General features: G+C 40.9%; 1 protein-coding gene across 2 annotated transcripts in view; it reads right to left on the bottom strand.

Annotated features, from left to right (window-relative positions):
- ASPG (asparaginase) overlaps window positions 1-17,307 on the bottom strand; it is a 74,597-nt gene that overhangs the window by 51,944 nt on the left and 5,346 nt on the right. For both annotated transcript variants that reach the window (XM_045017052.1, XM_045017051.1), the window contains exons 2-4: window positions 9,741-9,870; window positions 6,205-6,316; window positions 2,134-2,259 (exon numbers count right to left, since the gene is read on the bottom strand). In XM_045017052.1, the coding sequence (XP_044872987.1) occupies window positions 2,134-2,259; window positions 6,205-6,316; window positions 9,741-9,870 (368 nt within the window). The remainder of the gene's footprint in view (window positions 1-2,133; window positions 2,260-6,204; window positions 6,317-9,740; window positions 9,871-17,307) is intronic.

Here is a 17,307-nt window from a genome sequence, read left to right on the forward strand (position 1 = left end):
TATTTAAAAAACATCTAATTAAAGAAATTATTCTGGTTTTATTAAGCAACTGCATATTTTCTTTCAGAAGTGAAAGCCAGGTTAGCAACAATATCAAGAACAGAAAATGTGTGTACTCAGTTCTTCAGTGAGGAAGCATGAGGGAGAAAAGTGTACAGAGAGTAAGATGAGCAACAGCCTCACTTCATTCAGAGTTACCCATAGCATCATCTGAGGATATAATTTGCCCTACCTTTCCTGGCTGGATATAAAAGGTGAACAGGTAGTTTGTTATTGACAGACTAGGACAAGACTAAATGTAGAGAATTTGTGTGGTTGCTTTAAGGATGATGACTTCTCAGCCTTTTTAGAATGAATCTTTATTAGCAAAATAATCCCCAATGTCTGAGCTCCTTTAAACAATGCAAAAGTTAAGACTGCATTCTCAGCTGCTGGTTCATGTGCCAGGCAGATCTTTAGATAATACAGCAAAAAATGAAAGTAAAATCCTTAATTTTTTTAATGAAGTAAACAGTACAGCTAACCCTACAAACCCACCACAATTTAGAGACAGTGACCTGCATTCTATTCCTTCTTTATCATCCAAATTCTTTACTAAGTCCCAATAAATAACAACAACACTCAGATCTTATATAGCACATTTCATCAGAAGCTCTCAAAGTGCTTTACGAAGGAGGTAAGTATCCTCCTCCTCTTTTTACAGATGGAGAAACTGAGGCACAGAGATGATATGATTTGCCCAAGGTCACCTAGTAGATTAGTAGCAAAGATGGGAATAAAATCCAAGTCTTCAGAGTCCCAGTCCAGTGCTTTAGACACTAGATTACACTGCCTCTCCTGCACAAACCCAGAGATAACAATAGGAATACACAATTATTGTTCTTTAATTAAATTGTGATAGTGCCTAGATGCCAATCAGGCTGGGGTCCAATTGTGCTAGGCACTGTACAACCATAAAGAGGAAGGCAGCCCCTGACCCAAAGATCTTACAGTCTTAAAAAAAAAAACATAACAGATGGATGAAACCAACAAGCAGGTTGAGACGGCAGGGTAATAAAATAATAGGATGTGCATAATTCCTAGTCAATCAGGAGTGGTAATAATAACTTGCTGCCTGCTTACCTATTGTGTCAATAAAAGCATAATATGGCCTGGACCTTTATTACTTGGGAAAATGAATGTTTCTCAGATCTCAAGTTCATTTTTCAGAGCTAGCAATAAATAAATATTTTTATTTACAACAGACCATGTTTGATGTGGAAGTTACTGGAAGATAATAGATTAAATCTCACAATACCATTTTTCAAGTCACTTTTAAGACTAGAGTTGCACTTTTATGTTTAAACAAACAGCAGAGGCCATTCTGGTAAAACAGCAGGCGTAAAATGCACACTGGTGCAAAATAAAAAGTCAGCTTCAGACACAACATGGTAAGGCCCAATCACCAGGGTGATGGAGATGAATAAATTAAAGGAAGCATGCCAACTGTGAAATTGGGCATAAGACATCCCACTCCTATATCATGTTAGACACACCGTGGCCAAGGAAGCACATGCATCCTGTCCTGGCAATCATAAAAGGGTTAAAAATGGAGACAAAGAGTATTGAAAAAATTAAGTTAATTGTCTCCCACAACAAAGAGATGGGTGATTGCTACACTCAGATACAAAAATAATCCACACACAACAGCCCAGGACAGGATAACAATTTATAAAGGAATATAAGCCTCCATGCTCCTGGGCTTAAACAAACCACTAACAGCCTAGTTTTAGGCAGATGTTTCCTATATAAAGAGGTTATTTACACAATAGCCCACTACAGGATTTGTTGCACCTTCCTCAGAAGCATCCAGTACTGGCCACTGCTGGCAGCTGGACTAGGACCACTACTGGTCTGATTTAATATGGCAGTTCTTATGTTTCCAGAATCACTAACAATAAAAAAAAACTGTGAACAGATCCTCTGCTGGTGTGAGCTTCCATGGCTCTATTGAAATCAATGACAACTGACAATTCATACCAGCTGAGAATCTGCCCCTGCAAGTCTAAAGCATATAGTGTTAATCAGTATACTATGAAATTTACCTACAGACACACTAAAATAAAAATGCATTTGATCTGAATTAAGGTTTACCTGAGATCCTGTCAGAACAATGGTTTTACCCAGGTTCTCACACATGAAGGATAAAGCCGAAGCAGTATATGCCATTGTGTCCGTGCCATGAAGGATCACAAAACCATCGTATTGTTCATAGTATTTCTGGAGATAGAAAGACATTTTTTCACATTAAACAGAATTAGAATAATGCTGTGCTGGTGCTGACACAGATTAGACATATATTGCTTTACTTCTGCTACTGCAGGGTGATCATTTTAACTGCTATACATTAAAAGTACTATATTTTATATATAAAATATGTTTCCTCCTAGAGAAGTCCAAGTTTTCAGTTTAACATAATTAAGAGTTAATAAGGCAAATCAACATAAAATCTAGTTCTTCTAACTAATTATGGAAGAGTCAAAGACAGATTCGTCTATGTATACATATTAATGCAGCATTTTTAAACCAGAAGACTGCTAATTAAGAAAAGTTTAGCAATGGCTTTAAACAGGAATGTTAACATATGTAAATCTGTCGCACAGTCTGATTTCTTGTAGCTGCTTTTACTCTGGAGATTACACCATTTACAAGAACAGATTAGGCAAACCAGTACTATCGTACCACACCAAAAACAGCCCATTTAATCCAATTGGCAGAAAGGCAAATTGCCAGCGTAAGAGTGCCCTCTTCCGTTCAGAAGTTAACACTGAAGTAACTATTGCATGATGTTTAACTTTTCATTGGTCATGTTACTGTGAATCTGGATTCTCTAACAAAGGCAGATGAATAAGCATGAAATTGTCACTACTGTAGGTCCATGGCTATGTAACAAACTGAAAGAGCTCTCACAAAAAAGGACCTCTGCTATTGTTAATATGAACTATTCAAGACATGTACACATTTTAAAATAAAGGAATGTGAAGGCCTCATAATATTCTGGGTTGTAATAGTACAAAGGCACGCAGTTCACAGCAGATTCTGTTGGAATGAAGACATCCGCTAGGTTTCGGAAGGGGGAAGAGGAAGGCCAAACCCCCTCACTATTTAATGAGCTGTTCATACAAGACATTTCCTAGTGTAATTCTGCTGTCTTCATTTTTTTAACTACTATTTTACCTTTGATTTTCAGTTGAGCATGTGCCAGCAACAGCATGGAAGTCAGCACATGCTTGTTTGTTTGTTTTCATGAAATGGAATATTTCTTTTAATGATGTTATTTGCCAGAATAAGCAAGCATTAGTTTAAGTTTTGCACTACTATGTCATCTGACAATATCACCTCCTCTACCACATGCTGATTTCTACCTCTGTACTTGCCTACAGATACTCAAATGGGTACTATTGCCACCTACTCAGAATTTGATGGGGCTCAGTTCTGCAAGTTAAATATGCAGGAAATAAAAGGGTTCAAAAATCTCTTTGGGGACAAATCAACATGTCATGATGCCAAATTGTAACATGCTAAAGTCCGCACTTAAGTTATGACATGATACTGTGGTGGTGTGTCATGATAAGACTGTCCAAGGCAATCAAGCTTAAACTGTGGCTGTGGTCAGAAAAATGATCATGTGTCCCTTCTTACTCAACCAATATGCTCCCTGTGTTTTTTCAGAGTCTCATTTGCTTACACTACAAAAGTAAATTTTATTATTTAATATTCCCATTAGCACTGTAATACTAATGCAGCTATGGGAGAGCGAGCTGGATTTGTTTCTGGCCTGTGCATCATCAACATATAGTTAACTGACGTTTCAGTGGCAGAATCTTTATTGAGAATGATGTATCAGCCAGAAAGAACATAGCTTGACTTAAATTCTCAGTTTGAAGAGCTGGCAAATTAGAAAAAAAATCTTTTAATTTGGAACCTGAGCAGATTTGATCTGAAGATCATTGATTCACAAATGTGAAACCCCACAATTCCATTTTTACAGAGTTATTTTTCAGCATGGAACCAGACTACAAGAGTCCTATTTTATTTGTACTTTACTGCTAAGTGTTAGTAACACATGGATGGAAATTTAATTTAGCTTCACATTAAGGACCAGATTCTTATCTGATATGAACTGGTGTAGTTCCATTGACTTCAATGGAGCTATGCAGATTTACATCATTTGAGGATGTACCCCACAGACCGAGATCAAATCCACCACCACTAGCCACCTCCTTTCAGGCAGTTTTCCAATAAGATGATACAGAAGCTAAGAGTAGTACACTGATCAAAATATGTATTTTGATTTCTTTCTCATGCTCCAAAACAATAGTAAACAATCAAAATGCATTTTTCTTAGACAAAGCATGTCTCTTTGACAAGTCATCAGCATGCCACCATTATGCTCTGTAAATGTTCAAGAGAAATTATGTGTCTCCACCTTGTGGTAGCATGCACTTAAGCAGGAAAATTGAAATGAGAGCTACAGATTAACAGAGAGGAAAGAGTCCCTTGACAGAATAAGCAAGCAGGGAAGCTCATATGAAAAAGGACATTTTGTTGTGAGCTGAAGCTAAAATAAAGCTAACATGAAATTTTTAAGAAATACAGTCGTGTTGAGCTCTCTTCTGTACCGGAATTGCTGTTGGGAGAGGCCAACATGCAGAAGTGAAAATCAGAGTGCAAATATCCTTCACAAACAGTCACCCATTTGCAGAAAAAGTGGCTCTTTGATATAAAGTCTGCTGGCTGTAACTCTAAAAGCCTGTTTGTTTATTTATTTATTTATTTTTTGCAGTGTGACATACAGGACTGAACCAGGGACCTTCAGAACTAAAAGCACAAGATGGGTACATCTTGAGCTAAAAAGCCAAAGCTCTCTAGTTGGGGGCTATAACAGACTCCAACCCTCTGTGGCTCAGGAATAGAGGGAGACCTATAACATACATTCATCAGTGGGTTAACATGAGCAACTGCCTTCATAAACAATTTTAAAAGATGAATATATTTTTTTAAAAGTCAAACATAAGCCACTGAGGTCATTTCAATGCGAATTGAAGGCTGCATATGTTCATCTTGGCTGAATCTACAGAGATAGCTGTCTGAAAGTCTCCCCTCATGGCTGCAGCACCAGTGAAGCTCCAGTGGTGGCAGCAAGAGTGGGAGCAGCCAGCCAGTGATGTCACTAGATCTGCTTCAGTTAGGGTTAGAGGAACAACACTGGCAGCTGGTCTTCAGCAGTGCTCCACAGTTGCTAGTGCTGGTGGAACTGCATTGGTGCTACTCCAGTGGTGGAGGAAAAAAGAGTCACTGTACACAAGCCCAGTTGAAATCTCATCACCAACATGCAGGGTGAACAGAACCAGGGCAGCACAGAGTTTTTTACAACCAAAATCATAATGATTAATTTTGCAAGAAGTCACATATAATTTCCTAAAAGATTGCACATTATCAACTACATGTTCACGTTTCCCAGTGTTTTGTCACAACAGATCTAGTTCCTAAAAGCACACAAGTGATTTAGATTGGGGGATGAAGACAATTTTTGTTAAACCACACAAAATTCAAGGATTTCATAAGTTTGTTTTCATAAATGTCAGTTATTTTTGTGCACATAGACATTTCTCCAACTGTAGGTATATCCATCCACAATAATATTGTTCTAATGACTAATGAAGCTAAGCAGTCTAGTTTCAGTGTCCAAGACAAGGGACACAGAAAAAACTAATCCATTCTTCACAGTTTTCATCATCCATGCTACTAGTACTACAGAGCCTCAGATCCATTATCTTCTTGCAATTATAATTGACATAATTTTGTAAAAATAAATCACATAAGATAACTATCAGTGATATAAAATTATTTCAATTATAGCTAAATGCTCAAACATTTCTAATAAATCTGACATTTTCACAAAACATAATCCCTCTCTGGCTCTTATTTGCAAAACTGTTACTTACTATGTATCTTTTCACCGATTTTTATAAGCATACAAAAGTGAACAAGTCATCAGCAATCTAGTGTGCTGCGTAAAATACTGAATAGTATTGTACTTTTATTAAGTATATAAATGATATGAGCAGAGTACAAGTGAATTATTTTATCAGAAGATTATAATTAAACTGCAGCATATCGATATAGCTGAAAAATGATCAAGGCTATTCACACTTACGGTACCTCAATATTCCTGGCAATTTTAGCCCAATCATCTGTTGTCATGTTGGAAGAATCAAGCAGTGGTGAAAGTTCCAGAATTGTGTAAACAATTCTTTTATTTTGTTCAGAGAGGCTGAAAAGGACAAGAACATGAAAAAGTTTTAGGCTATGAACTATTGTGTGCTCATAATTTTTTAACCTTTAACTGAATGAATGATCCATCGTAAACCTGTTTTTGTTCACATGTGTAAAAATACGCAATGGAATATTGATTTCAAGTTTGGTAGGTTAAGCCTGGGGCCATGGTAGAATTCTTCTATCAAGGTAGAAATGCACTGAACCATGAGCTCCTGAATTACAACACCCTAAATATAAAGGGTTTAAAAAATCCTAACTTTTGCTTTTTGCTGTAAAGTGCCAAAAAGTAGGAAGGCAGGGAAAAACAAAACCTAGTTTACTGGACTCACCTTACCAAGCTCTAGTGCTCAAGATTAAAAGTTAGTTTATTAAACTCTACTTCAGAAAATTAGTAACATTTTAAACTAACTCCTAAGGCTGGTCAAGGAGATCCACAAGCCTCCCATTGCCTGTGGAGTACACAGAGAAATTGGGTCAGCTTTGAAAAGCCTTCTAAAGCTTGCCACGGGGCTGAAGCATTTATCGCAGGTGAAGTAGTTCACCCCTTAAGCCTCCCCTGAATGGGTCTCTTGTGGTCCTCATAAGGTCCATGTTAAACGAGAGAGCAATGCACCCCTGTGTGCTCCCCTCACAACTTCCTCATAAGGCTTCAGAAACAAATCTCTTCTCCTTCAGATCTTAATTACCCCCCAAAAGTGGGATACTGCTCACTGCAGACTTCAGGAAATAAGATGGAATACCCACCATGTAAGACCCCTTTCTCTCCCCTAGTCCTCATTAGGAAGTGTGTGTGTGTGCGCGCGCGCGCGTTTATTTATTTATTTTTGTAAGAGGAGATTCTCACGCCAAAAGGCAGGTAAAGAGAGAAATTTGTTAAGGTGAATTTAAGGTTGAGAGTACACACTAGTAAAAACTCTTAAAATTCAGTCACAAGGTTAAACTAAACTGGCAATAAATCCAAACATTTGAAAACATGGCAGTGCACTGTTCATGTTTTCCATTTCAATTAGCTTCCTAAATGGCAAGCTACTGGCACACAAGAAGCTAGTTGAAATAAAAAATGTTTGAAGGCAAAATCAGCTTTTGATATTTTCTCTTCTGAGCAGGTATGTCCAGGGTTCCCTTGGAATACAGATGTGACTAAGGTGAATGGTCATTTGGACTATGAGCTTGATACAGAAATTACCAGGAGAGGTTCTTTGCCCTGTGTCATGAAGGAAGTCAGACTAATGGTCCCTCCTGCCTTAAAATCTATGAACCTATGAATCTCAGGATTAAGTATTAAGTACATCCTGATGCTTATTATGGAATAGAGGGGAGTTACCATATTTTGTTTTTAAAAATCTTTTATTAACAACATTTATACTTATTCTTATTAACTAAGAAATGTAGGTTTTATACAGGATTTTGCCTTAACGTTAACCATTATGCACACAAAAAAGACTCTGTATGAGAGCAAGGTTTTAAAACAACTAGAAAGGAAGTCAAGAAACAGTAGTGAAATGGGATCCTCTGCACCAGTGCTGTTTAAAAAGGAGACATATGACAGTACGGTCAGTCAACTCTTTTACTGTGGTGGAAACACCTCCACAAAAACAAATCATTAAGTCAACAGAATGTTCCATTTCATTACATTAGAATTATCAGACTGATCTACAAAGTCCACTAAATGTTCACATTTTCTTCCCTCAAAACTTACAATATTTCTCAATTGTCTAGTTAAAATATCACTAAGCAATCATTGAAATATAAAAACTACAATGGCAAACAAAATTTTGCAACACTAACCTTTGTGAAATAGTGATCAATAATACTAAAGAACAAACAAGATTTTTATTTGCCAATCCTTCACCTGAAACATATTTTTTATACTTTATGTATTTATACATTTGTTTTTTCCCTGTCTGTACACGTCACATGAAATGCACTTAGGACACAAAAAGGGCACATCAGTAGAGTTCCACTATCTTTCAGTTCCTTTCAAAATGTCTAACAAATTATTCAATTATAAGCACTTAAGTATTTTGGTTATTTTAAGAAAAATATGTTTTCTTACTCATAGATGACTTTTTATTTAACAAGATCAAGTATATCATAAACTTGTGTTAGTATTGTCCCCTTTGGACTTTCCTTTGTCCTAATTTCTTTATTTTAAGTGCTTCAATTTATTGAGGTTTGAACTAAAAAATTTACTTTATTTCTTGGCTTATGTGTGTCTAATTTTCCCCTCAAAGAGATGATTTTCCATAATCAACCTCAATCCTCACTCCTTATAGCAAAACAGCCATAATTCTATATAACTTTTCAAATATTTTGTAAAATATACTCCTGCAATCTATGTGTAATGTAACATGTTTACAGGGATTCAGTCATTCGTCACAGCTAGGGAAGACATCAAATTAGCATATAGTCCTCTAAATAAAACCTATAAGCCGGTTAATCATTGCCCAACAGTTAAAAAGCCATGTAGATTAATTATAAAGACCATATCTAATTGCCATGATTTTGCATAAGTTTGGGGCAGAAAGAGAGAATTGGCTTTTAGGGATTCTAAACAGCAGCAAGGACTGTAGAATTAAAGCATGAAGCCAGTTCAAAGCTGTATTAATTAGCTGCTGCTGCTACTTCTTCAGACATATATTGGAGATAATTCACATAGTGCTCTATACAGTATTCATCGTAACCACCGTTTATTTACGTAATAGTACCATGGCAAATAAGCACCCATGGACAGATAAAGTGTATATTTGGGGGAAAAGGTTTAAGCTTCATGACATACATTGACTGTGAGATGGTTGATTTGAAGAGTGTTTCTTAGGTTTTGATAATTATTTTGTAACATAATTGTGTTTGGCAACTAGCAGAGATTGTATTAGGCACTATGTAGATCAAAATAAGTACATACTATGGTTAACTAATGTGTTTGGCATTCTGATTTTAAAGTAATGTAATATACATATTTTTGCTAACCCTACAGTGATTTATCTTGTGGTCTTAACACATCAGCTGTTAGAACATGGATGAACGGTAACTCCACTAGCTAAGACAGGTACCTGAACAGATTTTATTTTCCACACATTCTCTCTTGATATTCCCCTCTGGCCAAGAAAAAGCCTAAAAACTACTTGGCTATTAAAAAACATTCATATCCCAGAATTTACCAAATAATGACTTATTTTAGACTGTCTCAACAATTAGATCAAGAAGGGTATTATTTTGCCTTCTACAAGTTAAAAAGGTCATGATTAATGACCCCGCAAAGCATAACAATTTAGCATTCATAAAATAAGTTATCTTATTTTAAATTATGTTAAATTAATTTCACAAGAACAACACTGGAGTCTTCATGTTAAGACATCAGAGCACTTTACAAAAATTTCTCAAAATGAGTGAGGAGACATGTTTTTTCAGTTACTTACGGAAGCACCAAGGTGTTATCAGGAAACTTGCAGCAATCACAGTGTTTGTTTTCTTTCGCATATACCTCATCATGCAGCATCGGCATTTTTTTCAGGGCCTTTACTAACTTATTAGGTTCAGGAGCAAGTCCTAGAAAATAAAGGGGGAAAAAACTACTGATGAAACATTCATTTTTCTCTTTTCCCTCTCGCTGGTTTTTCTTTGGCTTCTTCTGCTCCCCTGCGTTGACATTCCATGTATTTTCCAGCACAGACTTAAACCCAGTATATTCACTCCAAAAAGAACACTCAATATTAAATAGACATGGTTAGAAAGATTAAAAGTAACTGCTATCATTGCTTAAACCTTAACATGATCAGAAAGGAGAAAACATCCTGTTTATAATGCATACTCTTCCAGATCAGTTTTAAATCAGTTACCAGCAGGTTTAGAGATTGTCAACAAATCTGAGCAATTGTAAACAAATTATCTGTAATATTTCCCTGACACGTACCAGGATCAGGAAAACAAGAGAACCCTTTATTTAGTTAAAAACAACAATGATGTTACCTCCTTCCTACACATCGAACTTTGATTCTTTATCCATATTATAAGACCCTCGGCCACCAATGACATTCATCCATTAGCTTTTTGTGCAACTGGGAATTTAACTAAAATGAGAGACTATGAAGAACTCAGATGGTGCCAAAAGCCATTTCAGAAATCATTTAAAACACTGTGTGCTCTCTCCATCCCCACCACTGACTCTTTGCCACCTGTTCTCCAAAGACAACTTTCTTGCCATGCTACCTGTAATAGACAAGCGGGAGTTGGGTTCTGAAAACCTCCAGGCATCCTAGGAATTTTTCATTTTAAATTTTCTTCCTCTCTTGTTCAGAGAAGGATAAAGTCAGGAGTCCAATAGGCAAGGCGGGTATTGCATTATAGGCAGTCCTAATCTTTATTCTCAGACATGCACCTCTGCTATGCTCAGCCTCTTAAAACATGGAAACTCAATTTTTAAATGTGGATGGAGCTTTCAAAGTCTAAACCCACTTAGAGTTTAAGTTTAAAATGTTATATATATATATATATATATATATATATATTATATATATATATATATATATATATATATATATATATATATATATATTAGAAACCTCCAACTCCTGACTGCATTTCCTGGTCTAAAGGGACAAGGTTAGATAGCAGTCTGTGTTTCGCCACTCAGAGCCTTGACACTGTCAGCAGGGTTGTCAACTTTCTGATCACACAAAACCAAACACCCCTGCCCTGCTCCTTCTCTGAAGCTCCATCCCCCACTCTTCCCCACCCTCACTCACTTTCACCGGGCTGGGAGTGCAGGCTCTGGGGTCAGGCCAGGGATGAGGGGTTTGGGGTGCAGGAGGGGACTTCAGGCTAGGGCAGTGGGTTGGGATGGGGAGGGCGGTGAGGGCTCCAGCTGGGGGTGGGACAGGGGATGAGGGGTTTGGGATGCAGGAGGGGGCTCTGGTGGGGGAGGGAGGAGTCCCAGCGGCGCTTACTGTGGCTCCAAGGAAGCAGTTGCCAGGTCCCTGCAGCCTCTAGGCACATGGGCGGCCAGGCAACTCTGCACAGTGCATGCTGCCTTCACACCTGCAAGGGCCGCCCCCTGCAGCTCCCATTGGTCGTGGCTCCTGGCCAATGGCAGATGCGGAGCCGGTGCTGGGGGTAGTGCACAGAGCCTCCCTGGCCGCCCCAGCACCCAGGGGCCACAGGGACATACCCGCTGCTTTCGGGAGCCGCGTGGAGCTAGGGCAGGCAGGGAGCCCTCCTTAGCCCCAGGCTCCTGCTGCGCCACCATCCGGACTTTTGATGGCCTGGTTGACAGTGCCAACCAGAGCCACTAGGGTCCCTTTTCAACCGGGCGTTCTGGTCAAAAACCAGAGATTGGCAACCCTAACTGTCAGAGCCAGAGGAAAATAAATACCTTCCCCTTCCACCTAGAGATCCAAATTAGGGGGAAAGTGGAGGACTGGACTTCCAGTAGTTAATGTCAAGGTCACCAGCAAACGACAACTATGCATCTCTGGAGCTATGAGGTGCTGCACAGCACTCTCCTTAAAACTCAAAATCCCCTTGAATCCTCCCTAGGTTCCCAAATGTCAGGGGCCCAGAAGAATACAGATTTTCCTAGTAATATTTTCTAAAATGTCTAAGGGATGTAGGAGTTTAAATCCTACTGACTTTCAATGATACTTCATCTCCAAAGTGCCTATATCACTAATGAAAATGGGACTTGTGCTCCTATGTCACTTAGGCATTTTGAAAAATTTACCTCCAGTCTGTAGCATAGTCTCAAACACATTTTAAAACAGTTAGGCTCCTTCTGTACTGCGCAGCCAAATTGATTATACTGAACTAACATGGTCCGGACCATACAGATTGAGGGTCTGAGTCACAGATGATCCTGATTATCAGGCCTGGATTTCTCATCTCCCAGACTCCACAAGCTGACATTGAAGATGTTTTAAATGACAGTATCCGTAAAATAGAGTAGTACAAAACATTATACAAAGCATGAATGAGCCAGTGTTCCACTAGAACACGCATATGTGATCTGTACTATTTATTAGCTTCAATGATCTGCAGCAATGTCTTGCTGGCTTGACACAGATACATGAACACATTTTTTTCTTACAGATGGAATCTGGAAAGCATCCATCTGTGCAACAAGCAATAACAGATTAATCTCAGTGTGACGGGGTGCACCTGGCTTGTGTGGCTCCCTACAGAAGGCTCCACGGTCCTCCTAGACCATGCCCCGGGAAGCAGCGAACTGACAGAAAAGGAGCAGCAAAAATGGGTACTCCAGACCTGCCTAGAGAGGCCTCTCAAAAGCAGCCAATCAGAACCTACCAGACTCAGACAAAAGGAGCTGCAGGCCCTTAGCAGGTTAGTTCCTGACTGGAAACAGAAGGGGGCTCCTCTCTGGCCACAGGTGCTTGAAGGATTGCCAGAGTTTGTTTCTGGCTGAATTTTGCTTAGCTGGGCTTGCAGGGAGAGAGGACCTAAGAACTTGAACCCTGAGATCAGGTGAAGCTAAAAGGGCCAAGCAGGAAGAGACCCAGGGAAATAGCAGTGATGGACTGGAATAAGCAGTATGTGGCTGCTGTGTATAGTGTCCCTGGGTTGGAACCTGGAGTAGTGGGTGGGCCCAGATTCCTCCCCAGGTAAAGTGGCATTAACCCCAAGAAGTGATAGGCCTTATTTTAGAGCCCAAACAAAGGGCCAAATGTAAAGAACCCAGAGCTTGGGCTGAAGACCCTAGTGAGGGCAAACAGACTATTAGTTATTAGACTTTGTGATTGGCCAGGGGGCCGAGCCACTGAAAACAAACCAGGGGCAAGAACCACACCCAGTCGCTAGGAGGCACTCAATATAAAGGCTTGTAAATGAAAACATAGTTTATTTTCTTCAGTAATTCCTAAGAAGAATTTCCTCTCTACCTATAATTGTTATATTTTGGAGGTTTAGTATCTTGCAGTCTAGAGGTTGTAATTATCCAAGGTCCATTCCGAATGGACCATCTATAAAAACATGCTGGGTTGGAGGAGATTGGATTGTCCCCAATTTTCCTTTAATTCCAGATCTTGATGGAGAATAAATACCATAATCAGAGCTGGATTTACCTTATGCGCTCCTAGGCACGGCATCTTCAGCCTCCCCCCGCGCCTACAGCCAAGCCCCCACTACTGTACCCCTCCACCCCACTGGCCGAGACTGGCCCAGCTTCTGCATCAGTTCCAGGTGGCTTGGCTCCGGGAAAGTGGGTGTCAGATGTGGGTTAATGGGAAAAGCAGCCGCCTTTTGCTCCCCCGGAGGGGTGGGGGAAAGGGAAAAGCAAAGGAGGGGGAAAGGAAGTCCACCCGCACTGCCCCTTGCTCCAGGGGTGGCAGGTTTGTATAATTTTTGGTGGTGCCCAGAACAGATCCAAGTCCTGCTCCCCTCCCCACCTGCCTAAGGCTCTGGGAGGGAGTTTGGGTGTGGGAGGGGTGAGGATCTGAGCTCTGGGAGGGCGTTTGGGTGCAGGCTTTAGGGTGAGGCGGGGGTTGGGGTGAAGGAATGGGTGCGGGGGTTTGGGTGCAGGGGATGGGCTCTGGGGTGGGGCAGGAGGTTGGGGACGGGCTCTGGGCTGGGGGAAGGGTTGGGGTGCAGGAGAGGGTGTGGGGGATGGGCTCTGGAGGCTGGGCTGGGGCAGGGGGTTGGGGTGTGGTGCTCACTTCAGGCAGCTCCTGAAAGCGACCCGCACCCCTCTCTGGCAGCAGCTCCTAGGCAGGGGCAGGGGGAAGGGGTCTCCGCATGCCACTGCCTGCAGGCACCGCCCCTGCAGCTCCTATTGACTGCAGTTGGCAGAGTTGACTTTGAACTGACAAGACCTTTAAATTGTAGCCAAAGAGTTTAGATGAGAGGAATAGGAAGGGATTGGTTTTTAAAAACCCACAGTGTCACGCAGGAATTTCAGAGGCTATTAGTGATCTGAGATCCAGGATACTTTCAGTTGTGTGCATTTAGATTTTTCCCAATTTGAGTCATGAACTTGGGTATGGAAGTCCAATTTTAGGCAAGACAGAAATCATAATTCTAGAGTCCCACACCTGAAGTCCAAAGTCTGTCCAAAACTTTAGAAAAAATTTGTGTCTTACTGCTTACGAGACACTCCATCTGAAACACTTTTTTTTAAATTAAATTTAACTCTCTTTATTGGCATCATTATCCAATTCAATTCAAACTTAACATGAGTAAACCTATTTCAGCTTCCCAGAACTCATTCTCAGACTGCAGAAATCAAATTCTCAACCCAGTTTTTGGACTACTGTTAGTGCCTGTTAGTTTGGTGCTCACTCATTTTCTTTGATTCTCCACTTCCTAGCTCTCTCAGTTTGTCTGGCCTAATCATCGTATTTGAGCCAGCATCTACAATTTCCCTGTTTTTCAGATTCAGTACCAAAGTCTCTTTTATTGTTATTTAAATGCCCAAACGAGCAGAGAAACTGTGTGCATACTAGGTAATGCCAAGCTATGCCCATTTAGCTTGGGGGTGTATGCACTTTCCAAACTAATGGAAAGACTGATTTTAGGCACTTGCTAATCTCTTTCTTGGCTTGCCTTAAGTTAAATAGCATGCCTTTTCATTGCCAACTTTCTCACAAGACAGCAACAGCATTTAACTGGACTTGTCTGGACTATTGCCAGAGTACTTTGGTTTACACAATATACTTAACATGCTTTCAAGCTTCAGACATTTCACTCGTTCCATTAGAATCTCTCCTCCTGTGAAGGAGATACTGCTCCTAACTTCATCACAAATGGCCACTTCTGCTGCTGTGCTGTTGCATAGAATCGTTCCACCTTAGAAGCACAGCCCACAGTTTCAAGTGTTTTGGGCTTCCATTTGCTGATTTTATTTTCACAGATACCTAGCTATTTTCACAGATGCCAGCAAGTTAAAGAAGTATGGGCTGGATGAATGGACGGTAAGGTGGATAGAAAACTGGCTAGATGGTCGGGCTCAACGGGTAGTGATCAATGGTTCCATGTCTAGTTGGCAGCCGGTATCAAGTGGAGTGCCCCAAGGGTCGGTGCTGGGGCCGGTTTTATTCAATATCTTCATTAACGATCTGGAGGATGGTGTGGACTGCACCCTTAGCAAGTTTGCAGATGACACTAAACTGGGAGGAGAGGTTGATACGCTGGAGGGTAGGGCTAGGATACAGAGGGACCTAGACAAATTAGAGGATTGGGCCAAAAGAAATATGATGAGGTTCAACAAGGACAAGTGCAGAGTCCTGCATTTAGGACGGAAGAATCCCATGCACTGCTACAGACTAGGGACCGAATGGCTGGGCAGCAGTTCTGCAGAAAAGGACCTAGGGGTTACGGTGGACGAAAAGCTGAATATGAGTCAACAGTGTGCCCTTGTTGCCAAGAAGGCTAATGGCATTTTGGGCTGTATAAATATGAGAATTGCCAGCAGATCAAGGGATGTGATCATTCCCCTCTACTCAGCACTGGTGAGGCCTCATTTGGAGTACTGTGTCCAGTTTTGGGCCCCACACTACAAGAATGATGTGGATAAATTGGAGAGAGTCCAGCGGAGGGCAACAAAAATGATTAGGGGGCTGGAGCACATGACTTATGAGGAGAGGCTGAGGGAACTGGGATTGTTTAGTCTTCAGAAGAGAAGAATGAGGGGGGATTTGATAGCTGCTTTCAACTACCTGAAAGGGGGTTCCAAAGAGGATGGATCTAGACTGTTCTCAGTGGTAGAAGATGACAGAACAAGGAGTAATGGTCTCAAGTTGCAGAGGGGGAGGTTTAGGTTGGATATTAGGAAAAACTTTTTCACTAGTAGGGTGGTGAAGAACTGGAATGGGTTACCTAGGGAGGTAGTGGAATCTCCTTCCTTAGAGGTTTTTAAGGTCAGGCTTGACAAAGCCCTGGCTGGGATGATTTAGTTGCGTTTGGTCCTGCTTTGAGCAGGGGGTTGGACTAGATGACCTCCTGAGGTCCCTTCCAACCCTGAGATTCTATGATTCTATGATAGCTAAATCCAGACTTGTGGTCAGTTTACCCCAGATATCTGTAGTGGGACCTGGACAACAGAGACACATTAATATTCTCAGGTCCTTTGCTAATCTGTCTTGCTTTTAAATGGACCTCTGGCTGACTCATCATTGTAGTATGTCCCAAATTACACAGCAAGAGCTTGCACCAAATTTAAGTAACTGTCTTTTTGCTAGGCTTAATTCTATAGAAGCATCAGAGCTGATCCACTTAGTATTAAAACAGCCTCCCCTCACCACCACACACACACCTGTTTATCACAGGGGTTTCTGCCCTGTGGCCCTTAAAGCACTAAAAGGGGGCCCTTTGGGCATATCTGGGTTAAGGAAGTGGATATCTAATTCTAAATCAAAACTGCGGTCCCTGAGCCAAACTCTGTTTTTTAAACTGAAGTGTATGAATCAGCCCATCACTACAGGGAAGAGACAGAAGGTGCTGCCTCCTACCACTTCCAGTGCAGCAGCTCTGACCATCACCTCAGACCACTCTGAACACAACAGCAGCCCTTTCCCTACTGCAACTACTTAGCAGCTCCCCTGCTGCACCACAAGCAAGGGTGCTGGAACAATTTATATAGTGGGAGTGCTGAGAGCCATTGAACCTGTATATAATGGAAACCACTCCAAGCCAGTGGGTGCTGCAGCACCCCCAGTTCCAGCACCTATGATCACAAAGGGAAGAAAGATTAAGCTCTGGCTGCTCAGCTGCTGAATTATATGGACTCCAGAAGGACAGGAACTCAAATGGCTCTGTCTGAGCCTAGCATAGCAGCTAGCAAAAGAGAGACACTCCCCACACACAGCACAGGCAACCCAGGAAAGAGGAAAGTGAGGAGAAACAAGTGTCTCATAGATCCCTCATTCTCTGTTCCAGCCCCAATTAAAGTCCAGGAGCTCCTCTAACTTGAATGAGCTGGCAACAGTCCCCTAGGGACCATATACCAGGTACAGAAGCTAGAGCATAGTGTGCTCCTGACAG

Source organism: Mauremys mutica, chromosome 4 (genome assembly GCF_020497125.1).
Source record: "Mauremys mutica isolate MM-2020 ecotype Southern chromosome 4, ASM2049712v1, whole genome shotgun sequence".
NCBI lineage: Eukaryota > Metazoa > Chordata > Testudines > Geoemydidae > Mauremys > Mauremys mutica.